The 15727-nt window shown below is 33.2% G+C and overlaps 1 protein-coding gene across 1 annotated transcript; it reads right to left on the minus strand.

Moving 5' to 3' along the window:
• Positions 1-863: 863 nt before the first annotated feature.
• Positions 864-8660, minus strand: LOC143229998 (mediator of RNA polymerase II transcription subunit 7-like). Its single transcript, XM_076462935.1, has 3 exons — positions 8406-8660; positions 5722-5905; positions 864-3909 (listed from the first exon to the last, which is right to left on the minus strand). The coding sequence occupies exon 3, from the start codon at positions 3762-3764 to the stop codon at positions 3117-3119; it is 648 nt and encodes a 215-aa protein (XP_076319050.1). The 5' UTR covers positions 3765-3909; positions 5722-5905; positions 8406-8660; the 3' UTR covers positions 864-3116.
• Between the last annotated feature and the right edge of the window lie 7067 nt (positions 8661-15727).

Here is a 15727-nt window from a genome sequence, read left to right on the forward strand (position 1 = left end):
CTATGGAAAGTTCAGGTGCAGACTTGACCACAATCAGACACATAAAACTAATTAGTCTATATACAGATAAAGTTTGTGATTGGATGTAGTTCCTGATTGCATTCAATTAACTGATTATTCATATTCCTCCAACCACGGTATAAAGAAACTCAAAAATTAAAAAGAATTATACAGTTGCTGCTTTCCCTCAAGCTGGCAGTTCAAAATTAGTAGCAGCAACAGAGCCTCACTAGCTTTGTCGTAACAAAAGCACAGAATGCAACTCTGGTTGCATTAGGAATAGAACCCAAGATCTTCAACTCATGAGTCATCTGTCCTGTTGCTAAACCAACTAAGATAAAAACACATGAAGTTTAAAAAAAAACACACCAAAACAAAAAAAAACAGTCACATGGCTTAGTTGGGTAGAGTACAGGTAGCCTACCATGTAGCTTTGAAATTAACAACATATTTTTCATTTGAATACTCCTAATATTTAGAGGTAGTAATAATTAGAAGATGTACTTTAAATTATTGTGACAACTCATTAAATAATAAGTGTTATTAATTAATTGTTTGAAATATCAATAGTAATATATGAAAACACTGCTCATATTTATATATGCTTATTGATTTAATTTTCCACCATATATAAATATTGCTCTTTTATTTGTTTATTGATTTAACTGTCCAGCTATATATATGAAATTTATAGTTATTGATTTAATTGTTCAGCTGTGTATAAATGTATGTTGTACCTTTATTTCATTATTGATTTAAATGTTCAGCTACATATATATGTATATTGTACTTTAGTTACTGATTTAATTGTCCAGTTATATTTAAATGTATGTTTTACTTTTATTCAGCCATTGATTTGATTGTTGAGCAATATATATTGTACTTTTATTTTATAACTTCATTGCATGATATGGGAGAACATATTTCAAGATTTCATAAGTACATCATATAAATCTGTACAGTTGTCATAATTTCAAAATATTTGTTAAATGATTTAGATTTATAGTTTAGACACCAAAAACTGGCCAAGTATTCGAAACAAATGAGATTAAAAGTTCTGATAACAATCACAAAAACTGCTGCAGAAAAATATCTACACATTCTTCAGATATATATCTACACATTTCTCTTAATTTGGTTATTTTTAAATTACAAGTTACTGCCCAAGAGACCTGTCATTCAGTGGTTATTTTTAAATTACAAGTTACTGCCCAAGAGACCTGTCATTCAGTACCAGAACTTCTCATTTGGGCTGGAATATCACAGAGAAAAATTGACTAAAATGCTGTTTATACATACACAATAATACTTGTATGGTTTAAATGTCAAAAATTGTGACATTGAATGAAAGATCTCTTGGACACAGACTTCAGTAAAATACAAAGATATATTTAAAATGTTGCTTTCACATGCATTTGACTTCAAATCTAAAATGAATGAGAGTAACATGAAAACAAATCTGCAGTTTACATGATTTTTACCACAGACTTTACAAAGTATTTTAATTTCTATCATAAAAAAACCTTTGTTTTCCTATCCAGAATGTTAATCTCTACAGAAAACAGTTCTAAATTATCCTTATTCTCCAGATGCTCGAATCAATACAGACCACCAATATCTTCATCTTATCCACTATACAAGTATTCTCTTTGCAACTAGTTATTACCTCAGTACTGTTTATTAAACAGTGGCAGAGCTACATGTGCTAATTACAGTATTTAATTCATGGACTTCATTAGAATGGTATGTGTGTGTTCATCTTTCTGATATAACTTCTTGATATAAATGTAACAATTATTAATAAAATAATAAACTTGTACTTTAATAGCTAGGTAGCCTGAAAGTCTTGTGGTGATCAGAAAATTAATATAATTGTTATAAACAGTTGATTCTTAAATATGAGTTACTGTTATTAGATGCTGTGAACAAACTCTATTTGTGTCTGAAACAGCAGAATTATAAAAGATTTTATGATTTGAAGGAATGAACAAAAATTAGAATCTAACAAAAATCAAAGTAACTTTTTTGCTTGAGTGCTATCAAAAATAAGCAAATCAAGAATTTTCCACGTTTATATTAACCTGTGAAATATAATAAGAGTTAGTTAGTTTGAAATAGTATCTAAGCAGGTGTTCTTTGGAATATTAAAAATCAACATAATATAGGGAGCTGATCAAACAGTTTTGTATAGTTTCTGAACCTCTTGAATTTTTTACAGTGTTATTGGTTACTTGAAACAGTGTTGTTCAATGATATAAGTAACCATTAAAAGATTTTTTATCTCCATAAACTTTATGTTTCATTACAGTATGTCATAGTCCAACTTTAGAAGTAATGAACATTTCTTCAGGTACGACATATTTCACGTAATATAAGTGAGTACCGTGTAGAACAAGAAAAAAACCAACTGAAGTTTTAGTTTGTTGTCTGCCCATTTTATAGCATATTATCAATTAACAATTCTTTCTTAACTGCTACAGATTTCACAAGTCCTGAAAAAAAAACTGGTAGGAAGAAAAGTAAACATTGAAGACCTAGAAGACAACAGATACATATAGATGTATAACATATACTACATTGAAGACCTAGAAGACAACAGATACATATAGATGTATAACATATACTACATTGAAGACCTAGAAGACAACAGATACATATAGATGTATAACATATACTACATTGAAGACCTAGAAGACAACAGATACATATAGATGTATAACATATACTACATTGAAGACCTAGAAGACAACAGATACATATAGATGTATAACATATACTACATTGAAGACCTAGAAGACAACAGATACATATAGATGTATAACATATACTACAATAATGAATTTATTGATGTATGAAACCCTACACAGTTTACCAGTTCCCCAGTTTTCTATTAGTTATCTCTTATATCACCCAAGTTTACACTTTTACTAATATTACAGGCATCTTGACCACTACATAAACTGGACAGGAAGCCCATAATTTGTCATTTTCAAATTAATTGCATTCACAATGAACTAATTTTTTTCCTCAGATGTATTTTGCATTTGAAGATTATCACTTGTTTGGGTTGATTAAATTACACTTCAGTAACAACTGAATTAGCTTGCATTCTTGTTTTAAAGTGTATCAATAATGTTGCACATTAACTTATCTAATCTATGACAATCTTCTGTCTCTGCATCAGGTTTTCCTTGCGTGTCACTTGTATCAAGGAACTCTGTAGGCATGCTGTCCAAATCTGCTGTTTCCGGAAGACTTGATAATGTATTTTGTAAAAGTTCTCGAACCTTGTCTAAGTGTTTTTGAAAACGTTCTGCAGTTTCTAAACGCTGACGCTTCTGTACTTCTAACATTACACGCAAAGTCTCCCTGGCTTGGTGAGGTCGAAATTCATTGATCAAGTGGTGCACATGAATAAAAAGTAATCTTATGTCATCTTGCTTTTCTTCTCGTTTTGAAGTATCAGGACAACGTATGAGTATGTCGAGTAAGTCAAGAAAATTCACAAGAATTGAATGATTAAGTTTCTTGAGTTCTCTTTTATGGTCGTAATTTTGTGGATACAGCCGACGAATTCCTTGAGTTTCTAAAGGTCTGATTATAACATCATCAGTTTGAAATTGCACACCAAACATCGAATAAGATTCTTGGACAGGTCTCGGAGGGGAAGGCGCCACCCCTCTCTCAATGTTCTCATCTGTATACCAGTTAACATACTGCATAGGAGGTAATGGCAGGGAGCTTACCTGAGTTGATTCAGACATTGTAATTCTAACTCTCAATATTTTTTTAACTAACTAAACAAAGTGTCCAAAGCTTGTGGATATCAGGTGTGGTTGTAATGATAGACTGGTATCAATTTTTACTGCTGACTGGTGAACTCAATGTAAAGAGCCTTGCTGAAGAGGCCTACAAAATAAAGAAAAACGTTTTTAAAATCAAAACTACTTTAACTGCTATTTCTAAAATCCAAACCCAAAGAACACTGTAAAAGGAATTTTAAAGATGAAGTGCACAAAACAGGAATTCTTAAAGGGGAATAACAATGATATATGAAAATAATTATGTGCTCGTCAAAATATGAAGTAGAAATTTCTCAAAAATTAAGTTAAGGCCTAATTCTGTCATTTTGGGGCCATTAAATAGACTATACACCCAGGTTAAAATATACATTCTTAACAGGTTACATTATTATCAAGTTTACATGATTATGCACATACAATTAAAGATTGACAACTTAGTAGAAAAATCAGTTACATAAACTTGTTACCTGAAATAAATGATTAACTAAAATTATAAGTTGATTAATGTTTTGGTTCTAAATACTGCTTTGTTTAATCATTCTGAGTTGTCAGAATTATGAATGAGAAAATTATTCTCCAGGAAATAATAAAGATATCAAAATTAGTCTTCCTGACTATTACTGTTTGTGAATATTCCAACTACTCTGTTCAGGTATAAATCTGTATAAATCAATACATAGGACCATAAAAACAATTTATCAAAATAATAATTAAATCAACTAAAGTCACAAAACTAATCAACTTAAACATTAAACATTAAGGGAGATTCTAACATCCTTAATGAAGCATAGTATTTAGATAGTTAGTATTATCATGTCAATAAGCTACTGTGCAATAAGCTGTCAATAAGCAATGTTGTTCTCTATCCTGTCAATAAGCTACTGTACAATGTTCTCTATCCCGTCAATAAGCTACTGTACAACGTTCTCTATCCCGTCAATAAGCTACTGTACAACGTTCTCTATCCGTCAATAAGCTACTGTACAATGTTCTCTATCCGTCAATAAGCTACTGTACAATGTTCTCTATCCTGTCAATCTACTGTACAATGTTCTCTATCATGTCAATAAGCTACTGTACAATGTTCTCTATCCGTCAATAAGCTACTGTACAATGTTCTCTATCCTGTCAATAAGCTACTGTACAATGTTCTCTATCCTGTCAATAAGCTACTGTACAATGTTCTCTATCCTGTCAATAAGCTATGTTCTCTATCCGTCAATAAGCTACCGTACAATGTTCTTTATCATATCAACAAGCTAATGTCTAATAGCCCCTAACTCTATTTACTTTCTTTATATTAAACATGGGATTGTGTCACCCAGGTGTCGAGCTACATCATGTGAGCACCCAAATTATCAAAAGTTATTACTTCATCAAGGTGTTAGACATATGACACTTCTGAACTTATTTGAAGAATTCAGTGTCTCTCCTAAAGTAACGACTGAACAGAAACTCCAAATCTGACCTAACTGGAGCAATGCCCAGACTTCACTGTTTAGATGGGTGGGTTACCTGTAACCAATTTTCTTCCACCTGCCTGTTTTATGATCCTTCCTAACCTATAACCTACTACTAAAAATGTCTGTGCTACTCAGTTCAAAATCTATGGCATGCACTCTCAAAACTCCTGCTCATCAAACAAACCTGCTTATTATATCACTGATGAACAGAATAAATTTGCCATGCTCCTTCACAATTACAACTGATCAACTCTGCAAACTTACAGTACAGCGTGTAGTTTTTCTCATTCCAATATCACAAAAATCCTACACACTTCACACCTGGCAGTGTTGAAAACATCACTTATGAATTCCGTGTAGTATGATATAAGGTGTCAGGTGTCACAGTGGGCTTAAGTGGAAGAACTACTTCTCTATTGGCACCACTTATTTCAGTTTCTGCAATGGTTACTTACCTTATCTGGTAACATCACCCAAGCTGAACAACATGAGGGTCCTTTTGAATCTTGAAGAGGTATAGAGTTGACTAATCCTGAGGTAGGATAAATGCTGAAATCCTTGAGTTTCTGCATGCAAATGTGCCCCTTCAATTAAACTCCACCCTACCTCTTTTCAATCAATCTAAGGGTCTGCAGTGACCTATATAATGAAATTATAAACTTTTTAGGCTTTTATTCATTATTTCTACAGGTACAACTTAAAATTCTATTTACCTTTCTCAGAAGCCTTATTGCTCTTTAAACTTCCAAACTATATTTAACAATCTCAAAATTAACATGATCATGTTGTTCAGTCTTGTTTACATGTAGTAACTGTTCCAGATTTATAAGAGCTATTGGTCAAGTCTTCATTAGTAAAAACTGAAGAGAAACATAATTTAATAGCTCAACCATCTCATAACTATTAGATATGAGAGTTCTGTTATCAACTCTCAAAGGTCCTATCTTCATTCTAACATTTTCAGTTAACCTTTTTATATACATCCTTTCTGATGTCCTAACTTCTTGTTTCACCAACTTTATTAATATTCTATACTCTTCTGATCAAAACAGTCAATTTAAATTTCTTACACTGGTATTGCTTTAGTTTTATCGTTTATATTGTTTGTGAGCCAACCTGGTTTTATACTTGCAACTGCCCTTTTCTTTCCACAGGGAATATATTTATATTTATCTTGAATATTATAATATTTAACTATAAATATTTTTACATTTGATCAGTGCCTTCAGAGAACTCAGATACTCTATTCACAACAGACAGTTCTTGTTGCATCCCTTCAAAATCTGTTGTTTTTTTTAAATTTGGAATTAAAATATCATTATTCATTATCTTCATATATAGTAAAACATCAAACTTAATACAACAATTATCACTTGCATCCAGATGTTCAACAACTTCCACCTCTAAACATTTCTATTTTAGATGTTAACAATAAATCTAAAATAACATTGTTTCTAGCAGGTTCCTTGAGTAATTTGTGAAGAAAACCATCTTGAACAGTTACAAAATACTTTTCTCAATTATTATTTGATTTAATCTCACTGTAAAGTTTTTCATTCATCATCATCTGATCGTTTGTAACTAATTGCCAGTACAAATAAAAGCCTTTTCAGTTTATATCTGCTGACAGAAATCCATATGAATTCTATCTTCATGCTATCACTTCTAATATCCTGATATCATTTGACAGGAATCAAAGTTTAATGATGAATAACAGGATGATGGCACCAATAACAAACATCTGACACATGTATATTCAGCAACAAACATTTAATTATTGGATGTTTTAAAATGAACATATTCCATCTTCAAAATGTTAAGATTAAATGTACCATGTTCAATATGGCTTGCTGCAGATGGAATATTTGCATTATGAAACATCCAATAATTAAATATTTGTTACTGAACATACACATGCCAAATGTTTATTGGTGCCCCCATAGTCCTGTTATTCATCATTAAAGTGGATGTAACTTTCATTTTTCTTCCTCTCTCTTTAGTACTTTATCCCTATTAAATAACCTATAATCCTATAGTTCAAAAAAATTTGCCATCAAAGTAAACTATAATTAACCATGTCTTAGTTATTCACATTATATCAAAATTCTCCATTCCTACCAGTTCTCTAAAGCCATCTATTTAATTTCTTATGTCTTGCATTACAATAGTAACAATTAGGCCAACCTTCAGAAATACTTCTATTCACACTTATAATGTTAAAGAATTTTCTACGTCTTTTTTTTTTTTTTGCATTTAGTTTATTCTGACCCTTTCAACTGTCTAGTCCTAGTTTAAAATCTCCCTTACAGGTCACAATCGTGTTAAAAACCCTTGCAAACAAGCCAGTCTCTACCATATTTAAATGCAAACCATCCATTCCAAAAAACAAACAAAAACACTTCTCTGCACTAGTACAACCAACCAGTCTACTCGTCTTTACAAATTAGTAAGTCTAGCATTAACCGACTCAACCCCAGTGACTTACCTATAATTTCATCTGCACAGTTAATTCTCAACAGCATCCCTGACACAGTTTTGGCCGAGTTATAAAATGCTAATATTAACCCCTTGTAGTTATATTTATTAATTAGTTCTCCTAACCTACCTTTCTCAGCATCATTAGCATTATATATCATGCTCTGTCAATGTCAGTTAGACATTGCTACATATGTAGTTCTTCGGTAATAAATTCATATTTATTATTTATTACCATCACTTCATCGTAAAATGATTCACACTTATACTTGTGTACTTGGTAACTGAAAAATGCACAACTATTAGTGCATCGGGTACACTAATAATAAATGTTAGGCCTAATGATAACGCTTATATTATTAACACAAAGTTTTAAAAATCTGCGACACACTCTTCTTTTCAATGTTTTATTACTAGTACCATTATCCATTACCAAGTGTTGAAATATCAAATATTAACGGCAGTTTTTAATGTAAAAGTTTAATTGTTTAAAGAAATATCTGCTGAAATTAAATGATATTATTGTTAGTCACTTAATGTTGACATTATAACAATGTTAATTTTTAGTACCACGATTCGATATTAAAACGTTTTTTGATAATTGCGCTTAAAAATTAAGAAGTAGAATTTGAGAAATTTAATGTTTAAAATTAAACTTTCCCACCTCCCTGGTGTTTCTGAAACAGAGTCCAGTAAATTTTGAAATACGCGATAACTTTATAAGAACTTGAAGAGAAAGCACTTCTCCATAATTTAATTTCTACTATTTAAATGAAAGCAAAACTAAAAACACTTTCGTTGATTATCGTTGATGGCATCGGTAATAAACTAGAAAACACATTTTCAATAATTTCAAACTTTCAAATCAAGTGAGATCAATTGAACAAATTTTAAAAGAGCACTAGCGTCACCTAAGTCCATCATTATAGAAAAATGTTCTAACCGTAATTTTATTCGTTTTAATATTACGATCATTCTGCGCTAAGCAGAAATGTCAAAATGAGATACTGTACTATCACTGTATGAAAATATTATTAATATTTATTATTACTTATGACATTCGAGAACATCAGTTTTCTGTATATTTAAAAATTATGACGTTACCAACGAATTGCAAGAATGACGGGCATAAAGGGCAAGCATATTTGAAGACATGTTTCGATCTCGCGACTTGCATATTGCAAATTCAGTGCCTCAACCTATAGGCCACAATAGACCCAAAAGATTTCTTAAGAAAGTTTAAATGATGTAAATACAGACCTATACACAAATACATCCATAAAGGTTAGGTACGCTAAAAAGATGTGGAACCCTGAGTAGTATACTGGGGCCCAGCATGACCAGGTGGTTTAAGGCGTTCGACTCCTAATCTGAGAGTCACGGGTTCGAATCCAAGTCATACCAAACTGCTCGCCCTTTCAGCCAAGGGGCGTTATAATGTGACGGTAATTCCCACTATTCGTTGGTAAAAGCGTAGCCCAAGAGTTGACGGTGGGTGGCGATGACTAGTTGCCTTCCCTCTAGTCTGACACGACTAAATTAAAGACGGCTAACGCAGACAACCCTCGTGTAGCTTTGCGCGAAATTCAAAACACACCAAACTAAATATAAAACAGAACCGCTTCTATTTTTATTCGAAATAAAATATTTTAAAAGGTTTTGTACAAAAATAAAAATAAAATAAGCTAATTTCCATAGCCAAAAGCGTTTAAAACTGTTTCTGGTGATCGATTCCATAATTAACTAAGAAGGGCTAATCATTTTGTTGATTTCATATACATGTATATCTATTTGTCACGCAAAGGTACACGAAAGTCATATGTGTATTGCTGTCCCCAGCAAATCAATTTCTGGGAAGGCAGTTGGTCAACAGTATTCATCGCCATCCCTTGGGCTACTCTTATCTGACTAAATAGTTGAAGCGTGTTTCAACTGCAAACTCTCGTTAATCGTAAACCTATGGTATCAGTGTTCAAGAAAACTAACTTATAAGCCTACACACATAGCAGGTTGGTGTCACACCGAACCCTCCTCTTTTTGTGATGTAAAAATAGTATACTTATATCTTTACCCATCAAGGGTATGTTTAAACTTAATTTACACAGTACAAGTTTAACAGCAATAATATATTTCAAAGTGATAACTTGAACGGAAACTTTATCTCAAAATTTTAAAACTATAACAAAACCTCTTTATAAATACCTTTGCAGTTTGCTTTTCATTTACCAACAAATAAAGATTCTGAGTTGATTCCAAGCATAGTTTGGTAAACAATCCTATAACTTTCATACTTTGACCTTAAATCCCTTTAATATATTCAACACTGTCTAAAGGTGAACCTGCCAAGATTGTATGAGATTGGCTCAACAGGCTTTACAACGTAGAAATAGTGATGAGTTCAGATTTGACTTCTTGAGACATTCCCCATAGTTAATAATGTTTATATTCAAGTTTTGTTTAAGATTGGCTCAGTATACTTGGAGGGAGTTAAAGTGCGCACAAACACACATTTTGTCTTTAAATATATACAGATAACACAGCTTATTATGGTATTTGACGTTTTGCTACAGAGCCTACATTCTTCTGATGAAGAATCAGAATTTTTGGCTTGAAATAGTCACATGCAATGGTTTCTCTTGACGCTTTGTAATTGGTAGCCCAGAGCCGTATTGTTACTGTCAGAGTTTGTAAGCTGAATTATTTAAAGTAGGTGCCTGTGACGTGTTGATGATAAATTTTAACATTAAATAAACAGAAATACAGTTTATTTGTTTTAAAATGATATATTAAAGTGAGTCAAACGTTTATACAAGTCTTCGTTACGCTGTTGATTATTACACTTGTATCAAACGTTTTGAATATTTGTTTATTTGCCGTCAAATGTACACTGACTGGTTCAGTTTCTTTAGAACACAGTCTGTGATACTTTCACATTAAAACAACCACTATAATTGTTGGTTACCTCGCTTGTATCCAGAGCTTTAAATAACTATCTTTTTTACAAAAATCCTCACTGACTGGTTCGATTATTTCAGAATAAAACTTACAAGACAAAGTATTTTCTCTTTACCCCGTTATTACAAAATATTATATGATAATTTCACTTTACAATTCACGACTATATGTTCTTTATTGCTGAACTGATGACCACACAGTCTAGATCTAAATATTAGACCTTCGAAGCTTTTTTTTCTGAACATAATGAAGCCTTACATAGAACTGTTTGCAGCCAGATAAGATTGATTTTTTACCAGAAAAAAAGGGGGGATTGGTATAAGACAACAAGATGCAACACTACATAACTTTTTTGCTTTAGTAAATAATATAGCCTTTGAAATTCAGTTAGAATAGTCACTTGTGCTTTACATATGTCTGGTGTTTAAAATGAGAAAGTTTCTGTTTAATCCATGAATACCCGTAAATAATATTGTAATTTATCCATATACAAATTAGTACAACGATAGTCTTCACTATCCACTTTATATATCATATAAGCTATATACTGGTCGCCTCTTTAAAATTGCTATTTCAGTCTTTCTCTAGTGCTGGCGATGAACGTGAAACTTGTGACGTTGACACTAGTGACTATTGAGCTATATTCTTGTAGTTGTGACAATAAAGATATGCAAATTGGTTTACTTCAACCTCAGATACTGATATCTTGTTTTTCCAGGACCATAATCATCGCACTGTACTACAATAATCATGGGTTCATCAGAGATTTGTAATGGTATTTCTGTAGTCTCTGTGTTTAAATATGATGATGGCAACTTAGTTAAACAACCAAAATCACTTGATGTAAAATGCTAAATTATTGGTGATTTATCAAATGCTAAAAGTATTTCTATCTTTATAAGCATGTGGTTTCACCAAGTTTTTCTACTACCATCTTTTCTCATGCAAGTTTAAAATACCTTAGCCTAAAAGTACTCATTTCTCTTCTGCCAGTGCATGATCGACGTGTCAACAAGTCATTTAACAACTGGGCAAAATTTAGTGATACTTTAAGCAACACTTTTGAGCTTGTTTATCATCATGATTTTATGCAGAGTACTGGTACTTAGAATGTTCCCATTGAACATTCATTATCAACAGTACCATTTAATCACATATAACTAAGAATAAACATATTCTCCATCAAACCGAAGGCGCCATTTTCCTTTTATAAAAGAAAAGGCTTAGAATTTCATGGCAGTAAAAGGTGTTTGTTTTTCCAAAAATCCTAACAACTTTCTGACCTTACTGAAACATTATGTTGAAAATGATGAGGCACTGAGAAATCTTTTGCATCATTCTAAAGTAAAAAAATAATATATATTTATCTCTACTTCACAAAATAACATCAGCAACATCATAGATATGACGTAAAAATTAGTGATGAAGTAAAAACGACTGGATTCTATTATATTCTTGCTGTTGGAGTGTCTTCTCACATTCTGGAACATTTATCAATATGTCTCTGCTTTGTAGATGACAGCTGTGAAGTTAAGGATGAATTTATTGGTTTGTTAAGCTACACAGGGGCAGCTCAACAAATATTGTAGGTACAATCACAAATATACTAACTGATGTTGGATTATTTCTAAATGAATTGCGTAGGCAAGGATAAGACGGACTCTTCATCATGACTGGCGAAAGATCTGGAGTCCAAAAACAAATTCAAATATGAAAAACGCTGTCACTCGCTTAATCTTGCTATTGTGAATTCATGTTCAGTTCCACCGATACGAAATTGTATCAAACAAGTTAATAGAATAACTATTTGGAATTCTCACCTAAACGTGAAGAATTATAAAAGGCAATCTATTAAAAGAGTGTCCAGTATGGAGTAGCTTCATCACGTCTTCCACTATTCAACGTATGCATTACACGCTGGGTTGAGAATACTGAAAGTTGGGAAAGGTTTTGTTTATGTGATTCATGCTTACTTCACATGTGTGAAGTTATTGTGTATGAAGATACACTACATGGCCAAAAGTATGTAAACACTCCTTCTAATTAGTAGGTTCGGCTAATTCAGCCACACTCATTGCTAACAAGTGCATAAAATAAATCATACAGCAATGCAATTTCCATAGACAAACATTGGTAGCAGAATTGGTCGTACGAAAGAGCTCAGTGACTTTCAACGTGGCACTGTCATAAGATGCCAATTTTCCAACAAGTCAGTTCGTCAAATTTCTGCCCTGCTTGAGCTGCTCCGGTCAACTGTAAGTGCTGTTATTGTGAAATGGGAACGTTTAGGAGAAACAACAGCTCAGCCACAAAGTGGTAGGCCACACAAGCTCACAGAACAGGACCGCCAAGTGCTAAAGCGCGTAAAAATCGTCTGTCCACAGTTGCAACACACACTACCGAGTTCCAAATTGCCTCTGGAAGCAACGTCAACACGAGAACTGTTCGTCGGGAGTTTTATAAAATGGGTTTCCATGGTCGAGCAGCCGCACACAAGCCTAAGATCACCATGCACAATGCCAAGCGTCGACTGGAGTTGTGTAAAGCACACTGCCACTAGACTCTGGAGCAGTGGAAACGCATTTTCTGGAGTGATGAATGACGCTTTACTATCTGGAAGCCTGACGGATACCAGGAGAACGCAACCTGCATGAATGCATAATGCTAACTGTAAAGTTTTGTGGAGGATAAATGATAGTCTGGGGCTGTTTTTCATGGTTTGGGCTAGGCTCTTCAATTGCAGAGAAGGGAAATCTTAATGTTACAACATACAATGACATTTTAGAGAATTGTGTGCTTTCATCTTTGTGGCAACAGTTTGGGGAAGGCCCTTTTTGTTTCAGCATGACAATGTACTCATGCATAAAGCAAGGTTCATAATGACATGGTTTGCCGAGATTGATGTGGAATAACTTGAGTGACCTATACAGAGCCCTGACCTCAACAACATCAAGCACCTTTGGGATGAATTGGAACGTCGACTGCTTGTCAGACCTTCTCGCCCGACATCAGTGCCAAACCTCACTAATGCTCTTGTGGCTGAATGGAAGCGAATCCCCGCAGTCATGTTAAAAAATCTAGTGAAAAGCCTTCCCAGAGGAATGGAGGCTGTTACAACATCAAAGGGGGACCAACTTTATATTAATGCCCATGGTTTTGGAATGAGGTGTTCAACAAGCACATATTAACGTGATGATCGGGTGTTCACATACTTTTGGCCATGTAGTGTGATTTTAAAATGCATAAAGATAAGGAAAATGCTTTGGCTTATTTCAAAATACTGGAACCCTTTGAATTCATTATTGTCTAAAAGTTTTACAGCATTTCTTTACTGTTTGAAAGACGCTTTTGTAAATACGTAACTCTGGCAATTCTGTTATTGTTCAGGGAATTGAAGTGGCTTTGTTAATGTTCCTCTTCATAACATTTGTTTAACATTAGATTTAATTTTAGGACCAGTTGTTGTTGGAGTAAGACTTACTTTGTCAACTTCGTATCATTATTGTTGGAAAACGATTGGACTGGGGAAAGTTGTTGTCGACCCCAAAATGGTTAGACCAATTACTCAGTGATGTCGAAAAAACCCACTTGTAGAGAAAAATATATATGCAAAAACAACTCGTTTGGGTTGAGAAAATATTTTACGTAGAGGAGCGAACAACGTCATATATTCAAACATCTAAGCACGCCCTCTACAATCCGACACTCAGTTACACAACCCCTTTCAAACATGTGGTCAGCTTCCGGTCAGTTACCTCTTTCTTTCTTTGTGAACCTGACGATGACTGAAGAAGATCGAAACGTTGTTCGCTCCTCTACATAAAATATTTTCTCAACCCAAACGAGCCGTTTTTACATATATATTTAGCCCAATTACTGTTTCATCTAAGAATGGTGTTATTGTTGAGGAGAACACAAATATTATAGATTTGTCTCAAACATTTTTGGATCAGACAGGGATCCTGTAAATAATTGTCCAACTGACAATTCATTGGTGAGCAACAATGATGAACGTAATGGATTTGATTCGTTTGGGGAAGTACCGTGTTCATTATGAAAGTTTTAGACATCAATCGGCGTTTCATATATCAAATCTTCCTTCTAATTTTAGTAATTAATCTTCATTTGATGTAACACAATAAACTTATTTGTATTCGCTTTTTTTATAATTAACATAGACTTAGTTATTTTGGCTACAACAAGAGGTAATGTTGTGATTTAACAACCCTACAGTTATAAAGGGTAGACAGTTTTATTTTGCTTCAACAAATTATATTGCAGTGACTTAGACGTATTATTTCATAGTTTCCATTCGTATAGCTTCAGTTTAATAGTTTTAAACAGATAACATGGTTGATCTGGTGATAAAGTGAAGAAGTTTTGATACTTTTAACAAGTGACGGGAAGAAATTTTTCCTTTTGTTAAGCGTATGTTCTTTCTCTTTTGTAATCTGTGAAGTTGAAGCCGATCCATGGAGTGGGAAATTTGCTTTTGCACCCTGACCTGTCTAAAATCATTAAGGAACTGGTCGAAAGGTGGTGACGTTTAACAGAACATGATGTTTAGATACAATAAGGAACCTGTTGGTCCATTTCAGCTGTTCCATCCTCTAAGCCAAAATGAAACTATTAGATAAATAAATAAATAAAATGTAAAAGCCAGACCTTATCATTCACATATCTATTAAGCTTTATTTAAATCACATTCAATATACTGCCTCCACAACATCTCAAGCAACCCCTTCTGTAGACCAACCACCCTATTTGAAAAGTAAAATTATCTTACCTGAAGACGGCTTCTACCTTGCCTAAATCTATCCTCTAGTTTTATAGTTTGCACTGCTTTGTATGAAAATGTTGATGCATCAACATTGTAAATTCCTCTTACAATATTAAACACCTCACTCAGGTAATTAATAACCTAACATCTAACTGCATCCCCCTACCCGTTTATATTTTCATCTCTAACATATGCTCGACAACGGTCAGTTGCAATCTTTCTTTGTTAACCAGAAGATAACCCAAGAAGGT

The sequence above is a fragment of the Tachypleus tridentatus genome, chromosome 10, assembly GCF_004210375.1.
Source record: "Tachypleus tridentatus isolate NWPU-2018 chromosome 10, ASM421037v1, whole genome shotgun sequence".
Classification (NCBI taxonomy): Eukaryota; Metazoa; Arthropoda; class Merostomata; order Xiphosura; family Limulidae; genus Tachypleus; species Tachypleus tridentatus.